The 25,043-nt window shown below is 40.6% G+C and overlaps 1 protein-coding gene across 1 annotated transcript in view; it reads left to right on the top strand.

Annotated features, from left to right (window-relative positions):
• The window catches only part of LOC139213727 (cadherin-18-like), a 107,939-nt gene extending 89,776 nt beyond the window's left edge, over positions 1 to 18,163 (top strand). The window contains exons 9-11 of the mRNA XM_070844319.1: positions 4,689 to 4,803; positions 15,836 to 16,105; positions 17,556 to 18,163. Coding sequence (XP_070700420.1) covers positions 4,689 to 4,803; positions 15,836 to 16,105; positions 17,556 to 18,163 — 993 coding nt within the window. The remainder of the gene's footprint in view (positions 1 to 4,688; positions 4,804 to 15,835; positions 16,106 to 17,555) is intronic.
• Positions 18,164 to 25,043: the final 6,880 nt, after the last annotated feature.

Genomic DNA, 25,043 nt, shown 5'->3' with positions numbered 1-25,043 from the left:
GATCTGCATCATAGCAGCATCACATCTACATATTACATTTACATACACACAAATACACGTCACACACACTACCTCTTATTATATATATCTTTCTTATTCACTACTTTCTCGGTTTTTTTTTTGCAAATTCAAGCTCATATATATGTTTTTTTTGTGTGCATATATGAGCATGTAATCATTTAGCTTGGCTTCAGGCAACAGATAACACATGCTAGCAAGACTATTTTTTAATTTTGCTGGCAGTGCAGTAAATTAATGCTAAGAAATCTTCATGCTTGGCACGTCATTCTGGCATTTTCCTACTGTATTTGGGTACTCAGTTGTGTACCATATTTGCATAATTGATTGCAAAGCGATGAGACTGGCTGTTTAGGTTGGACACAAGTGGCAGATACCATCCTGAAGACTGAGAAAACACTGCAACACTTACAAATGTCACTTGATTTTTGCTTTTGAAAAAAACCTTCAGTGATGTATGTAGTGGATTGAAATAGCATTATTGAATTACAAATTTCTGGATGACAAGTAATCTGAAAAGAACATTGGGTGAATAACATAAACATTTATTTTTGGTTTGGAGATTATGTTACTGTTACAATGATATAGTTATCCAGTTATCCTCATTCAGACCCGTGCTTATGTTGATGTGTGGGTGAAACCTTCAGATTATTGAAATAACCTGCAGCCAGTCCACACCTGCTTGAGTCTGACAGGTTTACCTTGTTTTGAGCTTTCTGGAAATGAGGCTTTCAGTGCATCGGTTGCATTAACAGGTCGATGAACAATTAACCCACAGAGGAATGCATCAGATGGCAATTATATGTGTGAAATATTATATAATCTGCAAACTCAATCAATTGGAGAATTTGCTTTCACTTTATTGCCTTCCTAATAAATAAAACAGCACCTCAATGAGCTCTGGTCACACAAGTGTCACAACTCCAGCAAGATTATGATACTCATTCTGATTATACTCCCTGCCATAAAAACTCACTTATCATTCCAGATTCAAACACTCCCTGTTCTTCTCCTCTTGTGTTCACTCCTGTGTTCTCCTGCCTGACCGCCCTCCCCAATGCTGTTCCTGGAAAAAAAAAGTGTCTTATGTCCATCTAGAAAAGACAGATTGGTTTTAATATAGGTGTAATAAAGTCAATGCTGTACTGATGTTATATCTAATATCCAGCCAAGTATCGGGCAGAATGCCCCACCTACTTTGCACAAGTTGAAATTAAAGATATGAAACTTATCTTTTTATGTACAGAAAGTTTTTTTTCTCCAATTTTGTGCATGAATGTGTTAAATCTGTGTTAGTGAGCACTCCTCATTTAGAAAGATAATCCATCCACCTGATGTGGATAGATATTGTGCCGGGCTGGCGACAACAAAACTCTGCTCTGAAGTGTGCAGTTTTCTCACACATATACAATGCCACAGATGTCTTAAGCTTTGAGGGACTGTGCAGCTGGCATACATCCACAGGAACATCCAATAGAACTGGCTCTCTGGAAGTGGACCTCTCAAAGGTAGAGCAGGTGGTCCACCAATCAGGGGATCGGCAGTTTGATCCCTGTCTAAACCAGTCTTTTTGTTCAAGTGTCCTTGGGCAAGACACTAACCCCCCCGAAGCATAGCTTTGATGTGTGAAAGAATACTCTCCTCCAAATTAGATTCCTCCTATGTGAACGTAGTATGTTGTAGAATAGTAATGTAGTGTTGAGTAGTTGAAAATACCAACTGGCCTTAGCACTTAGCCCTTTGGTTTGTACAACCAACAAATATCTGCATAAACTGTCAGACCCTTCTCAGGGATGCTCATCTGCCTGCTTGATGTTACTCACAAGGGTTATTACCTGACTGCAGTTCCTTGTTGATAAAATTTATTTCATGTAAATTCTAACCATGTCTTATTCTTTCTATTATTATACACAACAATATAACTTATTGTTCATGTAAGATGTTGTTATTGCAACAAAATGTACGGTTTTTAATGAACAACTCAAATAACAACAACTGAAATAGCTCAACACAGCAGGTGGTTTCTCCAGATTCAACACAAACTGACATTTTTAATGACCACTCAAAATCATTACTCAACCCCCCGAATAGAACCCCTCATAACAGCACTCATTTGCAAATCAGTCCTTGTTTGTGCAATCATTGCCTTACACAAACAAGGACAAGCATACAAAAAGACAGCAAAGGCACTGAATGTTTCTAGAGATACCGTTGCTAATGCCACCAGATGTCTGCGGAGGCAGGTGGCCAAAAACCCTCGACAGTACAGTAAGGCACATACCAAATGCTGAAGGCCTCCATGCCTGAACTCCAAGACGTTCACTAGTACTGACCCAAAAGCACAAGACAAGTCGGCTCCAATATGCTAAAAAACTAATAACTAATGCAAATAAACTATATAAATAAGCTACAGAAGTTTTGGGATTCTGTTCTGTGGAGCGATGAAACAAAACTGGAACGTTGTGGGTCTATGGATCAGCGGTATGTCAGGAGGAGGAAGAATGAGGCAGACTCTGAAAAGAACATCCAATTAAGTATCAGGGAATCCTAGGAGAAAATGTCATGCTTCTTGTGAGGAAGCTGAAGGTTGGGCTTCATTGGACCTACCAACAGGACAATGATCTCACACATACCTCCACCAAGGCTTTAGAAAAAGTCCTGGAAGATACTAGGGTGGCCATCACAGTGGGCAGAATTAAATCCCATAGAAAATCTATGGTGGGACTTCAAGAGTGTGGTTGCAGCACACAAACCCAAGAATATTAGAGAGCTGGAAGCTGTTGCCCATGAGGATTCTGGAGGAACACTCTCAGAACCTGGTGCTCTACTAAGTACTAAAGATGCTTGTCAAGAAGGGGTTGAATAATTTTGAGACTGCAGTAGTCATTAAAAGTGTGTGTGTGTGTGTGTGAAGTAGTTGTGTTAAGCTATTTCAATTGTTCTTGTTTGACTTGCTCATTGAACACAGGTGTATTGGAAAAATGTACAACCTTTCAGCTAAGGGGGTTGAATCATTTTAAGTGCAACTGTATCAACAATTAAAATACAAATAAATAAACCACCATGATTTATTGTGTCTGACAGAAACCTGGCTGCACCATGAAGGATATGTTAGCCTTAATGAAGCCACTAGTCACCAGTCATATTAATTCCTCCAGACTCTGGACGAGGAGGTGGAGCTGCAGCCATTTTCAGCTAGTTTCTCACATCCAACCTGGAAAACATCAACATGTCTCCTAGACCCCATTCCTACTGGGCTACTTAAGGAGGTCCTGCCCTTAATTAACACGTCCTTACTGGATATGATCAATCAGTCTTTGCTAACAGGCTACGTACCACAGTCCTTTAAAGTAGCAGTAATTCAAGCTCTTCTGAAAAAGCCTACTCTTGATTCAGGTATATTAGCTAACTATAGACCTATATCCAACCTTCCCTTTCTCTCCAAGATCCTGGAGAAAGTTGTAGCCAATCAGCTAAATTTTAATAGTCTATTTGAGGATTTTCAGTCAGGTTTTAGAGCGAACTATAGAACAGAGACAGCACTGGTGAAGGTTACAAACGACCTCCTTATGGCATCAGACAGAGGACTCCTCTCTGTACTGGTCTTGTTAGATCTGAGTGCTGTTTCATCCTGGACAGTGACTCTGACTCTCGCCACTCCTTGGCCTCCCTTGTTCTGCTTAGTGTACAGTCTCAGGGACTTGGGATGAGACCCCTCATGCGTGTGAGGCACTTCCTTGTCTTGATATCGGTGGCCTCTATCTCCTCCTTGTACTCTCCTGTCAGTCATCAGACTTGCAGGGTGTACGTGCTGATGGCTCGGACCTTGTTCTTAATCTGTGGAGGTATTTGGCGGTGGCTGACCTCTTTGTGGCCTCCCCAAGGTTCCATTTGCCTGCATGATCCCAAGATATTTGTAGCTGTCCTGAATATCTGCAATGCCGCCATGTTGTATGTTTGTGCTTGGAGATGTACAACTTATGTAAATGTGTATAATAGTTCATTTAGATGGTACCTATTGATATTGCAAAGTTTATCTAATGATGTGTTAGACATGACTCAGTCAAAGATTTCAGAACTAATCCCTGGATCTCAACTGACCCTCGAACTACCCCTGGTGCAGTCAGTTGCACAGCAGCATTTAAACTGTGTGTGTGTATGTGTGTGTGTGTGTGTGTGTGTGTGTGTGTCTGTGTTTGTTTATTTTGGGATGTTTTTCTGGTAGTGATACCAACAGACTGTATAACAAGCTGTCAGACCAGATTTCATTTCCCATTACTTTCTGTGTGGAAAACTGTACTGCTCTTCAGTGTCCAGCTAGTTTGAGAAAGGGGCTGACCTTTCATTTGGGAATGCTTTTAGCCACACCATGCAAGTTGTCAAATTGCCAAGAGAATTTTGGTCTGACTGTAGCTTCAAGAGTAACTGCACCCAGATTAATAATCTTGGTTGTGCTGACAACTAGCAGTGACAACATGCTCTGGCTACACCATGTGCAGGAGTGAGATCACAGCAGGGTCTGATCATAAGGACCAGAACTGACCACATCCAGCTGTGATGTTGGGTTTATCTCCATTTCTGTACGCTGTCCGTCTCTCCTATCTGCCTTTATTATTTCCTTGGGTTGCCTTTATTTTGTCCTTTACATCTCTTCCATGTATCTCCATCAGGTGATTCAGACCATCCGAGCAGCAGATCTGGACAACTTTGCAAATGGAAAGTTTTCCTTCTATACGCCTGCTGAGCATCCAGCCAATCCGAACTTTACCTTGAAGGACAATGGAGGTAAGATGCTATTTCTTTCTTTACTTACTGACTTACTGACCCTATTTATTTATATTGAAATACGACTGTTGCACAGATGCTATGGACCCACAGAGAATGGAGGAAACATATTGCATCCTTTAAGCTTTGGCAGATGGCAATGGGATTGAGGACAGATTAAGAAACTCATACAGAACAAATTGCCATGTGGCAACACACACATGCATAAGTGATGTGAAGTGGATAAACATATAGTAGCAGTGAATACACTGAAGGCATCATTTTCCTTATAAATCCCTCTGTCAGCACTCAGTTGCAAATTCATTATCAGATGTCAGCAAAAGAAGAATAGAATAGAAAAGAATAGTAACTCAAACAAATAATGCCTGTACAATGGTAAAACACAGATGTATGTGTTTATTCTTGGTAAATAATCCCAAATTGTTTTCTTACACCCATCATTCCGCCTCCTCTATAAAATGTGAAGGCATGACTGCCTTTCCACACAGAACCATATACACAGCCTGGAATACTGTTTACTCTGATGTGACACACATGCCGTCACACATGTTCTGTTGCTTATTCACGCCACAGTAAACACTGTTCAAGTTCCACGCTACATTATTGAAGTCTATACAGTATATGCAGCAGATAATAATACACTGGTGACATGTTGATATCTGTATTCATGTCCTATTTTCCATTTTCCAGCTCTTTAGAAAAGCAGTAATTTTATCACATTTCTTACTGAACTGTGATCCACTGCCACTGTATATTATACTGGTACATTCAATAAATAACTATTCATTGTTTCTTCAAAATGTTGATCAAAAACATAATCTAGGCAGCATTACTTTTCAGCCTTTATCAGTGGCGGCTGGTGCTAAAACTGTTTTGGGGGCCGCAATTTATCTTCGCACAGCACACCTGACAGCTGCTCTAGTGTCCACACAGTCACAGAGTTAATAAGAAGGAAAGTGTAGCCTTTAGATTTTAGATGGGTTTGTCTCCTGTTTTATTGTAGATCAAGGATATTTGATTGTGATAAAATCTTTCTCTACTCTGGGCTTCTTTGATGATGTGCTCCCTCACGACAGTCCATCCAATAACTCACTTTGCACATTTTTGAAGTCCCTCTAAAAACAGAAGCATTTTCTAAGTGCTCTTTCAATGCAGCATCAAGGAGGCCACAAAACCCACCAACCCACAGAATATCCCAGGCTTTTCTGAGCTCTCACTCTCATCATGGCCACGCAGAGCAAACTCTAAAGCTCCAAAAAATGTCACAGTCTATTAATCTTGATAGGAATCTGAATCTGTAAATTGATTTGGTGGGCCAGGTCCTTTACTTTCCTTTGTTCATCCGAAGAACTTTTTGAGAGAGGGTTTTTTCTTAAGGAAATAACCGAGCTTTGTTTACTTTCCACGGTTTCACTTGAACAAACCATCTTGCTCAGCTACCGGTGGGACGGTATGATTGACACAGTCGAGTGAGGTGCCATGGTGGGGTGTGAAAATGATTGACACCCATGAGAATGGTCCAATTACATTAGATCAAGAAAGATTAAACAACACTAATTCGCTGCCAATTAAACATCAGCCTCAAGTCACCTGCTTGCCAAAAGTTTGAGGGTTTCCATAAGATATCATTTTGCTGGCGTCCATCACCCATAGTATAATAATAATAATAATAGTATTCAGACAGACATTAACAAAATACCTTTTGAAAACAATATGTAATGACAGCTGCCAGGCAGAAAAAGACTGAGAAACACTTTTATTTCATAATTGTTGGTATCATACATCTAAATTATATTTAACATATTTAAGCAGAGGGTGTTTAGCACTGTTGCCTCACAGCAAGAAGGTTTGAATCCAGGGGCCTGGGGCCTTTCTGTCTTGAGTTCCCAAAGTCCAAAGACATGCATGTTACGTTGGGCTAATTGGTGACTCTAAATTGTCCGTAGGTGTGATTGTGAGCGTGAATGGTTGTCTGTCTCTATGTGTTGGCCGGCAACCAGTCCAGGGTGACCCCATCTCTCGCCCGAAGTCAGCTGGGATTGCGTCCCCCGCAACCCTGACGGATAAGCGGTATAGATAATGGATGGATATTTAAGTAGATTTTCATCTCCTCTACTGGTCAGCTGCCACTGGCCTCTATTACAAAAGGTTTCTCACAGGACGAGGTCTCACAGCTTAATATTTCAGCTGCATCTACCTATGGAAAAAAGACACACACTCAAACAAAATGGCGTCCCATTTCATCCTGGTCTCTTGGTGTGCTCACATCATATCAGATGCTACGTCTGAAAAATGCTACGTCTCCTGTTCTTTAATTCAGAGTGATGGCTAAAAATCATCCACTTTCACTCTGTTGATGGGAGTTAGAATAGAATAGAAATACAATGATCATATTACAATTAAGATAAGATAAGATAAGATAAACCTTTATTCGTCCCACATTGGGGAAATTTTTTTTCTGTCGGGGTCCGTGTTGGGTAGAGGTTGAACAGAGAGAGAGAGAGGAGGGGGGGTGCACAAACAAACGGCAACCAAAATATTAACTATTAACTATAGTTCTGACAATAGGAATATGACTGATAATTAGCAATATGGTAACAGTGAAATATATGACAATAGTTAATATATGAATAATAATAACAGGACTAATATCAGTAAAAATGTCTGACGATCCACAGCAGTGATTCATGAAACCAGAGAACCACAGCAGGAGAACCAGGACCAGGATCCACAGGAACCTGAGAACCACAGCAGGAGAACCAGGACCAGGATCCACAGGAACCAGAGAGATGAGAAGCACAGAAAGGCTCCGGGCAAGATACCGAGTTAGTAACAGACATTAAAGAGACATGAAGCATAAAGATGGAGAGGAAGAGGAAGAGAGAGGAGCCCAGTGCATCATGGGAGTCCCCTGGCAAATGAAGCCTATAGCAGCATAACTAGGGGCTGGTCTAAGGCCTGATCCAGCCCTAAACTATATGCTTTATCAAAAAGGAAGGTTTTTAGTCTACTCTTAAATGTAGAGAGGGTGTCTGCCCCCTGAACCCAAACTGGAAGGAGGTTCCACAGGAGAGGAGCCTGATAGCTGAAAGCTCTGGCTCCATCACTACTTTAGAGGACTTTAGGAACCACCAGTAGGCCTGCAGTCTGGGAGCACAGTGCTCTAGTGGGGTAGTACGGTACTATGAGCTCTTTAAGAGATGATGGAGCCTGAACATTAAGAGCCTTGTAGGTGAGGAGAAGGATTTTAAACTCTATTCTAGATTTTACTGGAAGCCAGTGAAGAGAAGCCAGTACAGGAGAAATATGGTCTCTTCTCTTAGTTCTGGTCAGAACAGGAGCAGCAGCGTTCTGGACCAGCTGGAGAGTCTTTAAGGACTTATTGGGGCAGCCTGATAATAAGGAGTTGCAATAGTCCAATCTGGAAGTGACAAATGCATGGACTAATTTTTCTGTAGATGGAGATGGAAAAAGATGGATGGATAGGAAAAAGGCAGTCCTGGAAATATGCTTTATATGGGAGTTAAAGGACAAATCCTGATCAAAGATAACTCCCAGATTCCTCACAGTGACAAACCGGAAATGACGTAACATGCTTACCATAGCCCAGTAAACCAACCAAGCCAGGACCCTTTACATACGTGTAGTGAGCCATCAGGAAGTCAGCTGGGTTCACTGGAGTAGGTCTCTGATGCTGGTCCCAGAAAACTGAGCCCAATAAGCAGCTGTAATTTGAATTTAATGGGAAACCATCTTAGAAGACAGTATGGCATTCCTCTGATACATCCATAACCTCTGCACAGTTTCAAGTATGCCTTGTGCTCTCAGGGGAAGCACCAGCACTTTTAATGTAATGAATGCCTGGCTACAGAGTTTATCACACCTGGCACAACTGCTCAGTAGTGGATTGAGTACTGAAAATCTATACTCAAGTAAAAAGTTAATTACTGCAAGAGAAAATGACTCAAGTAAAAATAAAAACTGTCATCTGAGACACCTACTCAAATAAAAGTAAAGTACAGAGTCAATAAATTACTCAAAGTACAGTTTCTATGGTAATATTTTGTCTTTGCGAGCCAATGCAAAGTAACAGAAAAAAAAGCACTTGCTGATAAAACTTGTCACTGGAAGCTGCCTCTTGCTCTGGGTTTTGATCTATCGTCAGTGATGCTAATTTTTTTGCAGGTTGCTGGCAACTTGGCATTTGCCAATACAAAGGTATAAATGGCCATTGTGGTAAAGTAAAACGTAGATTACTCAAATTTAGACTCGAGGAAAAAGTAGAAGTCCAGTTTTAAAAAAGGAATAGGAGTGCTGTATTTTCCCAAATACTGACCAGAGCTTTTATTTACCCCAACTGTTACTTGTAGCATATCACTCCACCTTTGTGCCAGCTTCATTTAAGAATAAAGACTGGTTCATAGTAAAGCACATCTCAGAGCTGCTTCTCCAAGAAATGAGAACATATAGTTGTTGGGGGGTGGTTTTGTACCTGTACAATACATTCAGCTGGCATCATTTCCAGTACAGTCTTCTCTCCTTGCTTTTGGTGGATCAGGTACCAGCCTTCCCCCACCCTCCCCTCCTCCCTCCATCCCTCCATCTCAACTGAGATCCCCTTCTATGTCCAAGAGAAACCTTTGGTGCTGTTGCCTTGGTTACCCAGCTGTTGAAGTTTTCTGTTTATTTCCTACCTTCACTCAGCTTTTGATTTTATCTCTCCAGTATAAACTGGAAGAGACAGGTCATCCTTTAGTTTTCAGGTGTCAGGTTGTGTGATGTTCTTTGAGCTTTTCATGTTTTCTCCTCCATCCCCAGTCCTGTATCGCTGCGTCCCTTTAAGTCTGTCTCACTTTCTCTCTGTCAAATTCTATTTTCTTTTCTATCTTCTCATATCTCCATGTTTCTTGGTGTTTTTGTGCTTCTCTCTACAGCTGACCTGAGACAGATATAGGATGTAGAAGAGCTGACAGCCGTCTCAGTAATGAGACACAGTGATCACATTCAGACAGGGTGGTAGGACAGCAGTCTGTGAGCCAAATGCTGTAGCAGTTTGTCTTGTTGTGGTTTACTTGTGCTTCTATAGAACACAGAGCATGGTGGGTAATTGCAATGCAGGTGGTCTTTTCTAAAGCCTTATGACTTAAAGATACAGTGGGTGGCAGAGCTTTCAGCCATCAGGCTCCTCTCCTGTGGAACCTCCTTCCAGTTTGGGTTTGGGGGGCAGACACCCTCTCTACATTTAAGAGTGGACTAAAAACCTTCCTTTTTGATAAAGCCTATAGTTCAGGGCTGGATCAGGTCTTGGACCAGCCCCTAGTTATACTGCTATAGGCTTAGACTGCCGGGGGACTCCCATGATGCACTGGGCTCCTCTCTCCTCCTCTTCCTCTCCATCCTGATGCTTCATGTCTCTTTAATGTCTGTTACTAACTTGGTATCTTCCCCGGAGCCTTTCTGTGCTTTTCTCATCCCTCAGGTTCCTGTGGATCCTGGTCCTGGTTCTCCTGCTGTGGTTCTCTGGTTCCTGTGGATCCTGGTCCTGGTTCTCCTGCTGTGGTTCTCTGGTTCCTGTGGATCCTGGTCCTGGTTCTCCTGCTGTGGTTCTCTGGCTTCATGAATCACTGCTGCGGATCATCGGCAGTTGCCACTTTTTTACTAATATTAGTTGTATTATTATTGTTCATATATTAACTATATTTCACTGTTACCATATTGCTCATTATCAGTCATATTCCTATTGTCAGAACTATAGTTGCTGTTAATATTTTGGTTGTTGTTTGTTGTGCATCCCCATTGAGTCCTTAGTTTAGGAAAGCAGCTTGAGATAGCGCTGTTGAATATATGAAATTATATGAGTTGGCGCTATACAGATAAAGATTAATTGATTGATTGATTGGATTGATAATGTGTGTAGTGTGTGAGTGTAATATGATGTATTCAGTTTGAAACCACCTCAAAGTCCTCCTCTGAGACTTGAAATCCTATGTGTATGTCATCACTGACACCAACAGTATCAGACAAAATGTATTGCTTATTATAACATGGTCTGGGTAACCATAGCAACAGGAAAACAGTCAGAGCCTCTGTTTACAGTTTGTTGCTACACCTCACCAAGCTAGCTTCTTCCCAACAGTGAGTGTAACTGGTCCTTCAGTGTCTCATCCTCCGAACACCACAAGACAGAGGACGACTTTGGATCGCATGATCACTCTGTGATCACGTCTTTGAACTGTTTATGTCAGTGATCTCCCTTCACGGGGGAGAGCCTGTGCTTTTGTCTGCGACCCTGAAAAACCGTGGCTGTGTGGAAGATCAGGGCTACAATCCTCCGTGGTGAAGTCGGCACAAACAATCATCTCACATCTCACATTCAGCTGACAGCTTTAGGCTGCAGACGACAGTATGATACACACCACCATCCATTTGTCTATGAAAATCTTGACATTGATTAGTGACTTAATTGGTTAGCGATCTAGTCTTGATGTTACACATATTTTCACACTATATTTACTGATTGTCAACTGTACGTAACATTATTTATGTTGAATCTTGCTAGCATAATGTTAGCTTCCTGGCTAACAGCTGAGCCAAAGGGATCTAGGAGCTGAGCAGACAAAAAATATCTCACATTGCCAAGTCGAATCTATGAGCCATTCATATTGCAGGTGGTTTCTCCAAATTCAACACAAAATGCCAGTTTTAATGACTAATGCGGCCTCAAAATGATTCAACCCCTTCTTGACAATCATCTTTAGTAGCCTACTTAGTTGAGCACCCATAGCCCATTCCTCATGGGCGATATCCTCTCTTCAATATTCTTGGGTTTGCATGATGCAACCAGCTTCTTCAAATCCCACCAGAGATTTTCTATGGGATTCAAGTCAGGTGACTGTGACGGCCACTCTAGTATCTTCCAGGACTTTTTCTGAAGCCAAGCCTGTGTGGACTTTGAGGTATGTTTGGGATCATTGTCCTGTTGGAAGGTCAAATGACGCCCAAACTTCAGCTTCCTGACAGCTTACAGACGACATGACGTTTTCTCCTAGGATTTCCTGATACTTGATTCAATCCATCCTGCCCTTCAAACGCTGCAGGGCAGGATGTTCTTTTCAGTGTCTGCCTCATTCTTCCTTCTCCAGACATACTGCCGATGCATAGACCATAAAAGTTCCTGTTTTGTGTCATGTCTACACAGAACAGAATATCAAATCCTCTATGGCTTATTTATATGGTTTTGAGCTTATTGAAGCCAACTTGCTTTGTGCTTTTGGAGTTCAGGCATGGAGGCCTTCAGTGTTTAGTATGCACCTTACAATGGGGCCTTCTGCCCCTTGAGAGCTTCCTCTTTCTGCCACGTCCAGGTAGTGTAGCCAGTTTTCCTTTGGCTTTGAACTTGCAAACTATGCTATCCAACAGTATCTCTTGGAACATTAAGTGCCTTTGCTATGTTTTTGTCTCCTTTTCTTTGTTTGTGCAAGGCAATAATCTCCTCTCTGAACTTTTTGGACAATTCTCTTGATTTACTCATATTTGTACCATGCAACCAAACATCATTTTGAACAAACCCCTAGCAAGTCTGGATATTTAATATGTTCTATCTCAAGCACACCTGATGCAACTAATGAGGCCGCTTGATTGAGCTGCATCAGGTGTGCTTGAGAGAACACCTGATTTGCAACACCTAAGTGCCCTTATGAGGGATTTTATTCAGGGGCTTGAATGATTTTGAGACTGCAGTAGTCATTAAAAATGGCATTTTGTATTGAATTTAGAAGGAGAAACTACATTAAACCTGAACTTTCTTCTACAAATTGGATCCTAAAATAATCCTATTTAAATTAGCTTTGATCAGTTGAGCACTAAAATAAGTAGAGAGCTCAGAAGTAAAACAAAAATAAAAAATCCTCTTAAATGAGGATCCTTGGTTTGTATTACAGATGATAGGTATTTATTTCATTCACTCTATGATGTCATGAGAGTAATTGGGTTTACATGGTAGTCCTTAGCTTATATTCCTTATAGTTTATATTCTGAACAGTGTCACACTCAAAGCATCCATGGAGGGTAGGGACCATGATTCATATTATTTCCTGTAGCCCTACTTTTCTGAGGACAGGGAATCTCTATCTGCTCCTAGTACACAACATGTTCTTGCAAGGTTCAACAGCAAAGAATGGGGTCTTAGGCCAATTTGTCCCTGATTTGCTCTTCCCGATGATTGGAGGCGAAGTCTTTGGTATCTTGGTACTGTTATCTGTTGTTAAGTTTAGTTTTTGTGTTTTTCTGTTACTTCCTGTTTTATTGTGGCGTTCAACTTTTCCCTCTCATTTCAGGTCCCTTGACTTCCCACCCTTGTGCGTTTCCCGCTCCTGTGATTGTCTGCCTCACCCTCATTGTTTCCACCCGTGCTCCCTTCCCTGATGTACCGTATATATTGTCTGCGTTTTCCAGCTCGTCTTGTACCCTTGTGTTGAGTGTTCTAGTGTCATTAATCAGTGTTTGTGAGAGTTTCTTGTCATTAGTCTTTTTGAATCTAGTCTTTTTTGGTGCCTTGTCATTGTTGTATCTTGTGCAACATTAAACTGCACCTTTTTCAATCTGTTTTGCCTTGTGTCGAGCTTCTGAGTCCACCCTCCTGTGTGTACTTCTAGTCGAAACAGGTACTGACACTCGGCCCTGATCATCTGGTAGTTTGAAGGGTTTACAGAACCTCAAGATCTGCTCCTTGACTGATCAAGGGCACCTCGATACGTTCAAACATATTACCGATTTAAACGCTGGATGATTGCATCACCTACTTTCCGAACGGGACTACAATAGCCAATGTGAGAGGAGAGTAATCAAAAAATTGCTCTCTCCATGTGTTTACATCTGATTTTCAACTGGTGAAAAGGAAGGGGTGGAACTGAGTGGTGTGTTCAGCCACGCTGGAGAACCAGGCATCGGAACAGTCTTTTGACTTCATGTTTAGAGAAAGTTAAGGTTGTTAAGGTTAAGTTAAGGTTTGTTTAATTTGAACTGGAAAACGTGACAGCAGTGTTTTTTTGAAGTACACTGAACATGAGAGAGGAAAAAACGACAGGCCACAATAGATGGTGTGTCCATGTTTGAGATTTGAAAGGAGATCTGCGAAGATTCTTTAAAAGTCGTGTGTAGTGTGAGCTTATGACAATGATCAGCTAATGATGCTACTGTGGTAATATGAGCCATCTCCAATTTGTTCTCCTTTGGTTGTGCAACAGATGATGAAGATGTTACATTACTCAGGTAAAGCAACCTTACAAACACAAAGCATGTTTCTAATCATGTAATGGTTAGTGTGTCACTCTTTTGACTGGCATATGTGGAGAGCATCCATATAACACTGCAGCACTTCACGATTCCATATGTATGAACTTTAAAAGTGTGGTTTAACATGGATTACCTCGACCCTTTGAAGTCTGGTGTCTTCTGTTATGGATTCTTACAATGCATTCATGCATACATTTTATTTCTGTTCTGCAGGAGAATGATGTTAGAGCCATTTCTTTTGCCGTGTCCCTTGACTGTGGTACTTTAACTTCTGTCCCAGCCACAAAACCAACAAAGCCAGAATTTGTGGCTTTATTATGAGTACATTTAGTTAAGTTCAATTTACCAATACTTTTAAGTATCACTACAGAGCAGGGACTTTTGTGTGTGTGTGTTTGGGAGTGTTGTGGGGGGTGCGGTCTATTATGACAGGGGAACTAAATTTACACCCTGGTTCCACAGTGTAAGGAGTAGGTAAAGTTAATAAGTCCTAAAAAAGGTTCCCCTGGGAGCGTGTATATGGTATATTGGTATGTGTCTGTTAAACAACTTGGACTGAAATTAATGAGATGCCGTCTTTTAACGTCCGGGTGCCCTTAATGTGTCAATATTGACACACCTGTCATGTTCTTCAGATAAAAAAAAAACTTGATTGCTGTAAATAGCCATGCAAAGGGACAAAATGAAACAAAATATTGTTGCTTAAGCTTTTTTTTTTGCTCTTTGAGCCTTTAAAGAAGCCTGATTTAAATGTAATGATCAACACCTTCTTACATAATATCCCTGTTCTGATGATAGCCCGTGGTTTAGATACAAACAAACAAACATCAGTCAAAATGAAGAAATAAAAAGCTGAGGTTGATACAGAAAGAAAGAGAAATAATGAGGTGTGTTTCACGTTTATCTCCCTCCACAGGCGAGAACGGTGACTTTGTCTTTGTACAGTGTGTGTGTGCACCAAGGCTTGATGCATGTCAACAGGAAAGACATTATGGAAATGAAGATACCCTTCTCTGCACAGTCCCGTGGGCATAGCCTGAATACTTTTTGAAAACCACAACCATTAAAATATGTGGAAAGACATGCACACATACACACATGCTTCTGTCTGCTAGCTGATGGGCTTTATCATGGTTTGGAGCTCTCCAGGGCACTTTGGACGTATCGTGCTTTGTAAAGATACTCCTCATACATATTCAACAGCTGTATCTCTTTCAGTTTAGCATCTGTTTCGCTGCCATTTATTTGCAAATTATCATCATGATAACCAGAATAACCAGTCAAGACCTTGACTTGTACTCAACTCATCTCCACATTGTGTGGTGAATTGCTTTGTTGCCCCTCCAGTGCTGTGCTCAACACAAAGAAAATGTAAAAATATAAAATACTCAAAAATACAAAGAAAATAGAAAGAACAAGTGAGTGGATAATATGACATATGGTGCAAATATTAAAGGGATGCTCAGGGAAGGTTGGAGGTAATTGTCAGCAAACATTAGAGGTGTAGTCTATCAGGAGCCCTGCAGATTTGGATAGCCAAAGGGAAGTAGCTCCACTTTAAAGAGGCCATTGTTCGGACGGCTCGAATCCTATCCAAACTTGTGTTTAAAGTGATCAAAAAGTTGATCTGTGAGCTTGAAATGTTTCTTCATCTAATGTGTTGGGAGCTATTTATCCAATGTGCAGATCCTTTACCTTCCTCCCTCGCCCTCCTCCACCCTGTCCTCTCTGTTTCCAGACAACACTGCCAGTATTGTATCTCGCCGCCGTGAAGTCTTCAGCCAGGACAGGGACCAGGAGTACTTCAGCCTGGTGCTGGTTGTGGCTGATGGTGGAGAGCCTCCTCTTAGCAGCACCACTACAGTCTCCCTCAAGGTCTGTGTGTGTCAGAGGAACACCAGGGGGCGCAACAGCAACAACGTCTGTCAGGCCCAGGCCTTCCTGTCTTCAGCTGGCCTCAGCACTGGGGCTTTTGTGGCCATACTGCTGTGTATCGTCATATTATTAGGTAAGTGCGTTAGTAAGTCCCACTGATTATAGCCCATAGGTGGAGAATTTAAATGTGAAACTAGCTTGTTTTGAATTGTTCAAATTGCAAAAAATTTGATAATCCATGTGAAAACTGGTGCACTCTACCTGGTTTCAAATCATGGAGTCATTCAGTGGGTGGATGGCTGAGAATGAGGGACTAGTGCCTCCTTGTGGCCACTGAACTTGCTGGATATTAGAGATCAGAGATGAGTTGTATTTTCTAAACTCTGTTAAAACCGGACAGGAAGTACAGCTGGAGGAATGGAGTCCCTTTGTTAAGAAGACGATTTCAAACTTTGCGTTTGAATAATATTTATACTCATAATGTTAATGACAGTAACAATAATGTCGTTTTTTTTAAGGCCATTCCCTCTGAAATACTTTTGATCACATAAATGCCATCTTTGACCATTTCACCCATCATTAGAACTAAGCTATGCAAACCAACCTTACACATCACAATCAGATTTATTTACTACATATGGAAGAATTTGACTGTGGTTGTAAGTTGCTTTCAGTGTTAAACACAGTCCCAAGAATAATTTCCAAGAGATAGAACTAAATAAATATTAGAAACTCTAAGAAACATCAATAAATATTAATATAAATTAAAGCATTTGAATACAAGAGCAGAGACAGAAAAATGTGGTGGTGGAGTAACATGGTCTACTGTCTTGAGGACTCAGCAGCGTTCTGAATGGACTTTTACCTAGATTTTTGGCTTAGTGTGTGATTTGTGGACAACAAACAGACATTAAAATAATCATTGAACTATCATGTACATACAAATAGGTGTGTCTATTAATATACATAAAAGTATCAAAAACCAACAACATACAATGTCTACAAAACAGCCAAGTGTTCCTGTAAATTGTAAATGAATATAAACAGTGTAAAGTAATGCAATACTGTATGTCAATCAAGTCGCAAGCGTGAGTTTTTTTTTTTTTTTATGTCACGCGATCTACCTGCACTACCTCCACGATCGACGTATTGGGCACCCCTGCTCTACACATTATCAAATGTAGATCAAAAATGTGTTGGGTGGTCATGGAAAATAATTATTCCTTCCTTCCTTCATTATATTTTTAGAACTGGAATACCTGATTTGTATTTTTGTTTGAAGTACTACTTTAGTTTTTAATTACAAAATATGAAAGCTGATTGATTTACTCTCACACAGCCAGCAGACAAAACACTGAGTAGACTATGACACCTTTTCATTAAATCCCTCCAAAACAGGATGCCATGAATGCTTTACAGGTATTGTTAGAGACATGTGTCTTAGTTGCACTTCATCATTCCCTGCACAGAAAGCCTCTTATGTTAATCATTTTGTTCATGTCATTGTTAAGTACATTGGTTGTCATTGGGTTTCTCTCTTACTCTCAGTATGGACTTCTTTCCCCTTTGTCCTTTCCCTACAGCCATAGTGATGCTATTCACCCAGCTACGAAATAAGAAAACAAGCAAGGAACCCTTGATTCTCTCTGAAGAGGACATCAGAGAAAATGTAGTGACCTATGACGACGAGGGAGGCGGGGAGGAGGACACAGAGGCCTTTGACATTGCTGCACTTCGACATCCCAAAGCCTCCGAGTCTCGCAGGAAGTTCCACACCTACCTCAGCTGTGGACCGAGCCCATATGGAGAGGATGACGAGGTCGAGGATGAAGAGGTGGATATGGTGGTGGTGAGAAGAAGGAAAGCCCGGAAAGTGGATTATGGGAGCTACAGCCCGGAGTCAGAGCCTGCCTGGTTCGTCATTGACTGTATTCCACGAGAGATCAGCCAGTCAGCGCCTTCCCTTCTGCTGGATGGCCATGACATAATTCAGCAGATCATCCAGCAGAAGGTGGCTGAAGCAGACTCTGACACACGGGGCCCGCCATATGACTCACTTCAAACATACGCCTACGAAGGCCATGGGTCCTTGGCTGGGTCAGTCAGCTCTTTGGGCCTGACTGCGGCAGCGCTCGAGCTAAACTATGCGGACTTGGAAGACTGGGAGCCAGAGAGGCAAACACTGGAATGAATTGTCGGAAAGCAACTGGCAACAAGTCAAGCTAACCCTGACACCTAAAGATTACCATTACAATTTTTTTTTTCTATTTTTACCTTTGGCCAGATTTGTAGAAACGTTGTAGCGTTTTACTCATGTCATTTAATCCTGGGCGCAAGGATGCAAAATTACTGCTGACAAACTGACAATTAGGAACTGTGATATTATGTGAAATCAGAGGATAAGAAAAGCCTTTTATGTGTAACAGGGGAGAAAAATACACAGGCTGAAGGGAGATTTGGGGGAAACCATCAAGGCTTAAGTGCTTTTCAGAAATGACAGAGAAAATGCAAATTGAGAGAAGACCAGGGATTTAAAAAGACAGGCTAATTTGCATACGGGTCTCTGCTTGTTATATGTGTTAGAGGAAAAGGTAAAGCTTGTCCTGGACCCAAAGGATTCTGGTCTTTATCTTCACTGTTGTTCAAACTCTGAGCAGGTCACCAATCATCCATTGGCTCTTATTATTCACTCATTCTGTAAGCTCATGAACCCCTTAATATGTTTGCATGCACACAGTGACAGGAGGACCCTGGAGCAGCTGGATCCCAGGGGTAGATTTGTGAAGGTTAGCTGATCCAAACTCCAGTTTGGTCAAGCCGTTGGCCTCATATTAGACCAAACTGCCAAGAATGTAAGATTTCCACTGTTTTTTCCACTGCAGGAACTTAACAACCCAAAACCAAAGTTATGATAAATGACACTATTAACTACAGAATTTTCATCCACTGTCTTGAAAACTGTGTTGGTCTTGTGCGATTTATTTGTAGTGGAAAGTATAGTCCTTTATTAGCCGTTTTAATTGATGTGCATTTTACATCTGATTTTAATATCAGTGTCTGTCAAAGTTGCAACCCGCTGCTGCTAGACTGCTAATGTAACGCCCTCCTCTGCAGCAGACAGTCCTGCAGTTGTAGCTGGTAATTAAACCTGGCTTGTGGGCTTTGAATGGCCCAAGAGAAACTTGTGTAAAGCCCCTCTTTGTTGTTTCGTTTCTTCCTCTTTTTTTTTTTTTTTTTTTGCTTTGCTGCTCCCTAAAGCATTGCGATAAGCTGCTAGCCTGTATGTCGCAACTGCTACCATATGACCATGATTTCCACTGAACCTGAAGTACTTTTCCTCACACATTGGCACTAACATGCATATGTGTATAAATAGATAAATAAAGTTAGTCTTACGTCACATCTGTATATTTTAAAAATATTTTAATGTGCATACATCTGGCCCTGAATTTCCTGGTCCACTTGTCCTCTCACTATACATGCATCCACGTCAAGCAACATCACATGAATGATCATAGTTATGCTGACAATACTCTGGTATGCATTTCAGTTGAATGTGAATACCCAAAGGTTTGACATTACTTACCTGCAGTTCTACTGTTAATCATGTGGATGAACAACAATCTTTAAAGCTGACCACAAATGACAGGAAAACTATTACAGAAGTTTGCAATCTGTCAACTCTGATCAGATCTGAAGTAAGGATTTCAAAGATAGTTTCTTAACACTACGTAAATTATTATCTTCATTAGATTCCAAAAAAATCTATTGACAAACTCCAGCTACTTCAAACTCTGCCATAGATCATACTGAGGCTTTGTTACCACGTTCCCCAGTATTTTTTTTAACTTGGACATGTACTGTACATAAACATATGCACAACTGAAAAGGAACAATGGCATCATTTTTAATTGCCATTTGGAAGGCAACTTATTTTAGTGGTTGTGGGACAAACACATGGCTCCCATTATTGATTCTACTAAACTCTGGTTAAGGTATGATTATATTAATAAATTCCACTAATATAAATGCTCTCCACATCCTTACCTTCCATATTGCTACAAAGAGAACATGTTGGCATTGGACATACTTCGAGTGAAGTGCAGAATCAGCCAATTTGATCATCATGATATTTAAGCTCTTAACCTCTCCCCTAACCCTTATTGGGGCCTGGACATATTGGTTTGTCCAACAAGCGTTCTTCTTTCTTTAAATATTGATAGCCCTGGTTCATACAGATGAGGTAATGAAATGGTGGTTCCTGTTTGTTATTTTTTCATTTGTTGTAGCCACAAATCAGGTTAAATCAGTTATATTTATCTAGCCCCATGACACATCACAAATGTTTCCGCAAGGCATCCTTGATTTCCTGAGTAGCACCAGAAATCCCCAAATAAGGCAGTGAGCAGTAACCAGAACCAAAGGCAATGACTACACATTACAATACATTTCAGTTCTTGCAGTGGAAAAAGGCTATTTGTCGATAGAGCGATGTCCAGTTGGCATCTGTTGAGCAGCTGCCAGGTATCCATTCTGAGCATCCTGTGATAAGGGGAACATGTTGACACCAGATCTTTCAACTTTCATGCCAACTGCAAGACCAGACATGACTTTTCCCCTCATCTTTTTTTGTTTCTCACTCTCCTGATAACCTTGCAGACTTATGTGAATCTCTAGAAATGTGTGTTTCAGTGTACATTTTTCACTGGGATGAAAGCAGTCAAAAGACTGTCTTTTCAGAGTGGAATTGAATGAATAAGTTGACCGAAACAAAATCAGGAAGATGAACGAACTGATGCCTGTTTTCCCTGGTGTATATTTCTATTGATCAATAAAAAGTCAGATGATTTCAGAACAGCAGTTTAATTGTGTGCTTTGATTAGTTATGGATCCATATGTGCAACCCTTGAGAAGCACCACAGTTTTTACTTATTTCCTATTATTCAGTCTAGTGCAGCAGATGGCCCGTTTAGGATTCTCATTACGTGTTGTTGTAAATGTGTCTTTTGTCAACATACAGTCTGAGCCTAAGCTGTCTGGTGTGGTTTGTTTTTTTTAAATACTCTTTTCTTCTTGCTTTTTCCATTTCTTTTCCAGTCCTCTAACTGGATTAACAGGGAAATAAATACTTCACAAAAAAAGTGAAAGTTTTTAATTACAGCCAATGCAGTACCCTGTATGTGATAATTGGTTTCAAATGCCTTAGAGAGCAGCTTTTACAGCCATTAAGGGAGTCGTAAATCTTCCTAGAAAACAGTTTGCCTTTTGGTATACCTATATAGCTCATCCCTGAAGACCCAATAAGGGACATAAATAAAACACCACTACAGTATTTTGTACAGCTTTAGATTAATACAGTCTGGATTACAGGGTTGTTACTTTGAATTAGCTGAGCATTTTTCAAGTCAGCTCCTCATTAATGTGACTTCACCCAGCATGTTCTTTTATTTCATGTTAAGAGGAGAATGCTTCGGTTGCCTGTTCTGTAGGTATTTGCTGGTTAACAATTACTCACATAAAGGCAGGAAAGAAGGAGTGGAAAAAAGGTTTCAAAACAGTGTCACAACAAATTATTATAAGCGTCATCCCTGCTTGTGCTGCTTAATCATTCAAAAAGTAATTAGGGAGGTTGATGTGCTTTCTATCATTGAAACAGTGACCTCAACAGGGCTGAAAATATGAATAATTTATGACATAATTAGGGTTCTGACAGCCTTTAGAGGGCTTTGTGGGGTAAACTGCAAATATCAGCTCTATAACCAGTGCAGTTATTTCCAAAACCACTGTTCTTCTCTAGGACACGTACTAAACACTGCCAGTAATCATTTTAAACTACAGTCTCCACATGCACGTCCACCTCTGAGGTACCACCTCTAGCTTGTCTTCAATTGGTGCAAAATGCAGCGACTAAACTTTTTATTTTGTACAAGGCTTTGCATGGTCTTGCCCTTGTGTGTAAAACAGAGTTGTTGAACCCCACTCTGATCATCTCATCAAGATATTTTATCTGTTCTGTTTCTATTTTAAATCCAGAGGGGACTGTTCATTTGTAGTTGGAACTCCTAAACCTTGAAACGGCCTTCCCCTTTCTATCACATCTGCTGAATATGTGGTTTGTTTTAACAGCTACTAAAAACTAATTTCCATAGCTTAGCCTTTTTGTAAACTCCCTCGGTTTCATTTTTTTTTGGTGATAATTACTGAAACTGTCGCTATATCCTTAAAGTAGTATATAAGTAATCTGTAACAAAAGATCAGTTTACTCTTGCTCCTCCCTCGTGAATGGAAGTCCTTCCAAACAAGACGTACTTCCATGAAGGACACTGCAACTTTTTTGGTTGTTTGCTTTTTTTTGTGTGTGTGTGTGTGTGTGTGAGAGAGAGGTGGATAGGGAGTGTTAGAAAGGAAAGAAAAGAGGAGGGAAAGCACACAGAGCAAAGTAAAGAGGGTCTTAACAGGCAAGGAAATGCACATTAACCGTCTATTTTATCTCTCAGCGGCCCGACCAATAAAACACGTTACTGGCTTTTCACGTATTGGTTGATGACACAACAAAACCAGCTGCGAACAGAATCTTTACAAACAGGAAGTTCTTCCTGGACTCCGGTGGGCTCCTGAGACCCCAGGATTTGAATCAAAATCAAACCTCCCACTTATTTCAGGTTTGGCGCCGGATTCTTTGTTTTGCCGTCTGTTTCTTTGTGTCAGGCTTTGAAATGAACATGTAGGCTTTTCTTTGTTCCACTACGTGGTGAGGTCCCAACAACATGTGCATTACACATAGAAATCCCAGATAAAAGGGGGAAAGTCACTTTAAGTAAAAGTTATGGTTTGTATCATGTCTGATTTTAGGAGGTGCTGCAGCACCCTCATCACCCCTGTTTCCATCCATCTACTCATGAACATGGATAGAATAAGTTAGAATTTCCATTCAGTCACATGTGAGGACGAGGATTCCATAAAGTTGGGTAATTAATTGGACAATAATAAATAATTTACACATTCCCTTAAATTGGTTTGGCTACAAAATGTTTCCAATAAGTGATTCTAATAATCCTAACCTTCAAAAAGTCCAGTTGACTTTTGCTCAACTCCCAAGGGATAACTATGACCTGGATGACTGAGAATCTTCACAGTCATAGAGAATTAGATATACGAGCTTCACATTAGAGATACCAGATCCAGAATCAGTTTACTGAAGCTGTTCAGCCCGGTGAAAATGTCAAGTTTTGTGACCCAGACATTGTCACTGAAATTTGTAGCCTGCTCTGTGGAGTTTTGGAGAAGTAAAAACTCTCAAATACTGTAGATATGTATAATGCCAACATGCGTGATGACACTTCTGAGAACTCTGACTGGCAACATAACATCGTTTGTTGTCCTCCCGTAGGAGCACAGAGAGCAGAAAAGAGATACGCTTTCAAAGCACTTTTCTGACAACTGTCACGACCGAGTCTTAAGCGTCTTACAACTGAGTGCTGCCTTCTTTGGTAACGGGTGGTTCCCTGTGTAGCAAGCAGTGCATCCTCATCACTTATGGCTCTTGCAGCATCAGTAATGAGCACAACACATTTTGCAATTTGTCATTTTCTCTAAGAAAAATTATCACTTTTAACATTTCAGAACTTTGCCATTATTAGTGGAAATTATGATGGATTCTGATTCCATGTAGCACATACTTACACTTACACTTATTTGAGTTGCTAATGTGAAATTCTAAACAAATATTTTAATCTTGGCATTTTTGTTTTGATAGCTTCCACGCAATGCAGCACAATGATTTAGATTAATAGCAAAAATTATTAATACACATGACAAATAGGACACATCTATTCAAATGTATCATTAAACTAAGCAAATGGGGCACACCTTTTTATATTGGATTTAGCCAAACTATACAATACTAACAATACCAACAATATGGATGCCTCACATCAGAAACTCGGTCGAAGCAGAGGTGGTTAGATCAGAGCTCCAGCTAAGTCCAGCAGAGTTTATCTATGTTTGTCAAATATAACAATTATTTTTGAAGGTGCAAGTGCAGTATTTCCATGATGATGGAGATGCAACAGCAGAGGTGAAGGATGCGTGTGAAAAAATGTTATGTGCTTGCAAAGCACATCCTGTTTGAGAGGTTTCTATCTGTGTGCTGGCACCAGAAGGGCTCTCCAGGTCTAAGTACACACAGTGCATTAGTGCAGAGTAAATCTGTCAAAATTAACACCAACAAATTAAATGAATGCATGTGGACTCAGAATAAACTACAGTTTCAACAGGTGGTCTCAGGCCCCAGCTCATAGGTGATATAACTGTACATCAAGGCTTTATACTGTGAGACCAGACTGGGTAGAAATAGCTTATTAGTGGCTGTCTGACTTTTTGCATCAGGAAATGGACACTCTATAACATAGTCTGATCAAATCAGTATTAGTGTTGGTCTTTCATGGGATTTGTTGAAAAATATAGAATAGGCCTTTTGCAACCTTTGTTCTGCTTTTGTATTTTGTTGGTTTGGTTGTTTGCATGAGAGGAATTAAAGTAATTGTTCTTATGTTCACACTATAAAAACACTGAGTAAAAAAGAACTTCATATGTAGCTGCTGTAACAGTCTGCACTAAATATGAATCACTCTTATGTGAACATGTAACCCAGGTGACAAGAGGTAAATGAAAAAACACTTAAACTGGATTAAATGTTCTTGCATGGGTTTTTTTTTTAACAGTTCAGAGCTCTGTTGCTGTCTAATACAATGCAGTATTCATTCCTGAGAGATATTATGTTTGGCATGGGTGGAAAAACCACTTGACAGTATGTTCTGCGTCCATCTGCTCCACTACATGAAGGGCTCATTGTGATGCAGGTCAGTCTATTTCAACCTACCATGATTGAAAAGTGTGTAAAAGCTACCTCTTTTACAGAACAAGATGTCCTATAGATAATGAACTACATAATGGCTGGTGATTATGTCTGCATAGAGGATGAAGTACTACTGTCTGTACAGCAGACAGGAAGGTAATTATCTACATCTACAGAGGAAAACAGGTTGGTGGGTGCTAGTCAGGGTGTGATG

Source organism: Pempheris klunzingeri, chromosome 15 (assembly GCF_042242105.1).
Source record: "Pempheris klunzingeri isolate RE-2024b chromosome 15, fPemKlu1.hap1, whole genome shotgun sequence".
NCBI classification, from domain to species: domain Eukaryota; kingdom Metazoa; phylum Chordata; class Actinopteri; order Acropomatiformes; family Pempheridae; genus Pempheris; species Pempheris klunzingeri.
Note: the sequence above shows the minus strand (reverse complement) of the source record. Positions and strands in the feature narration are given on the sequence as shown.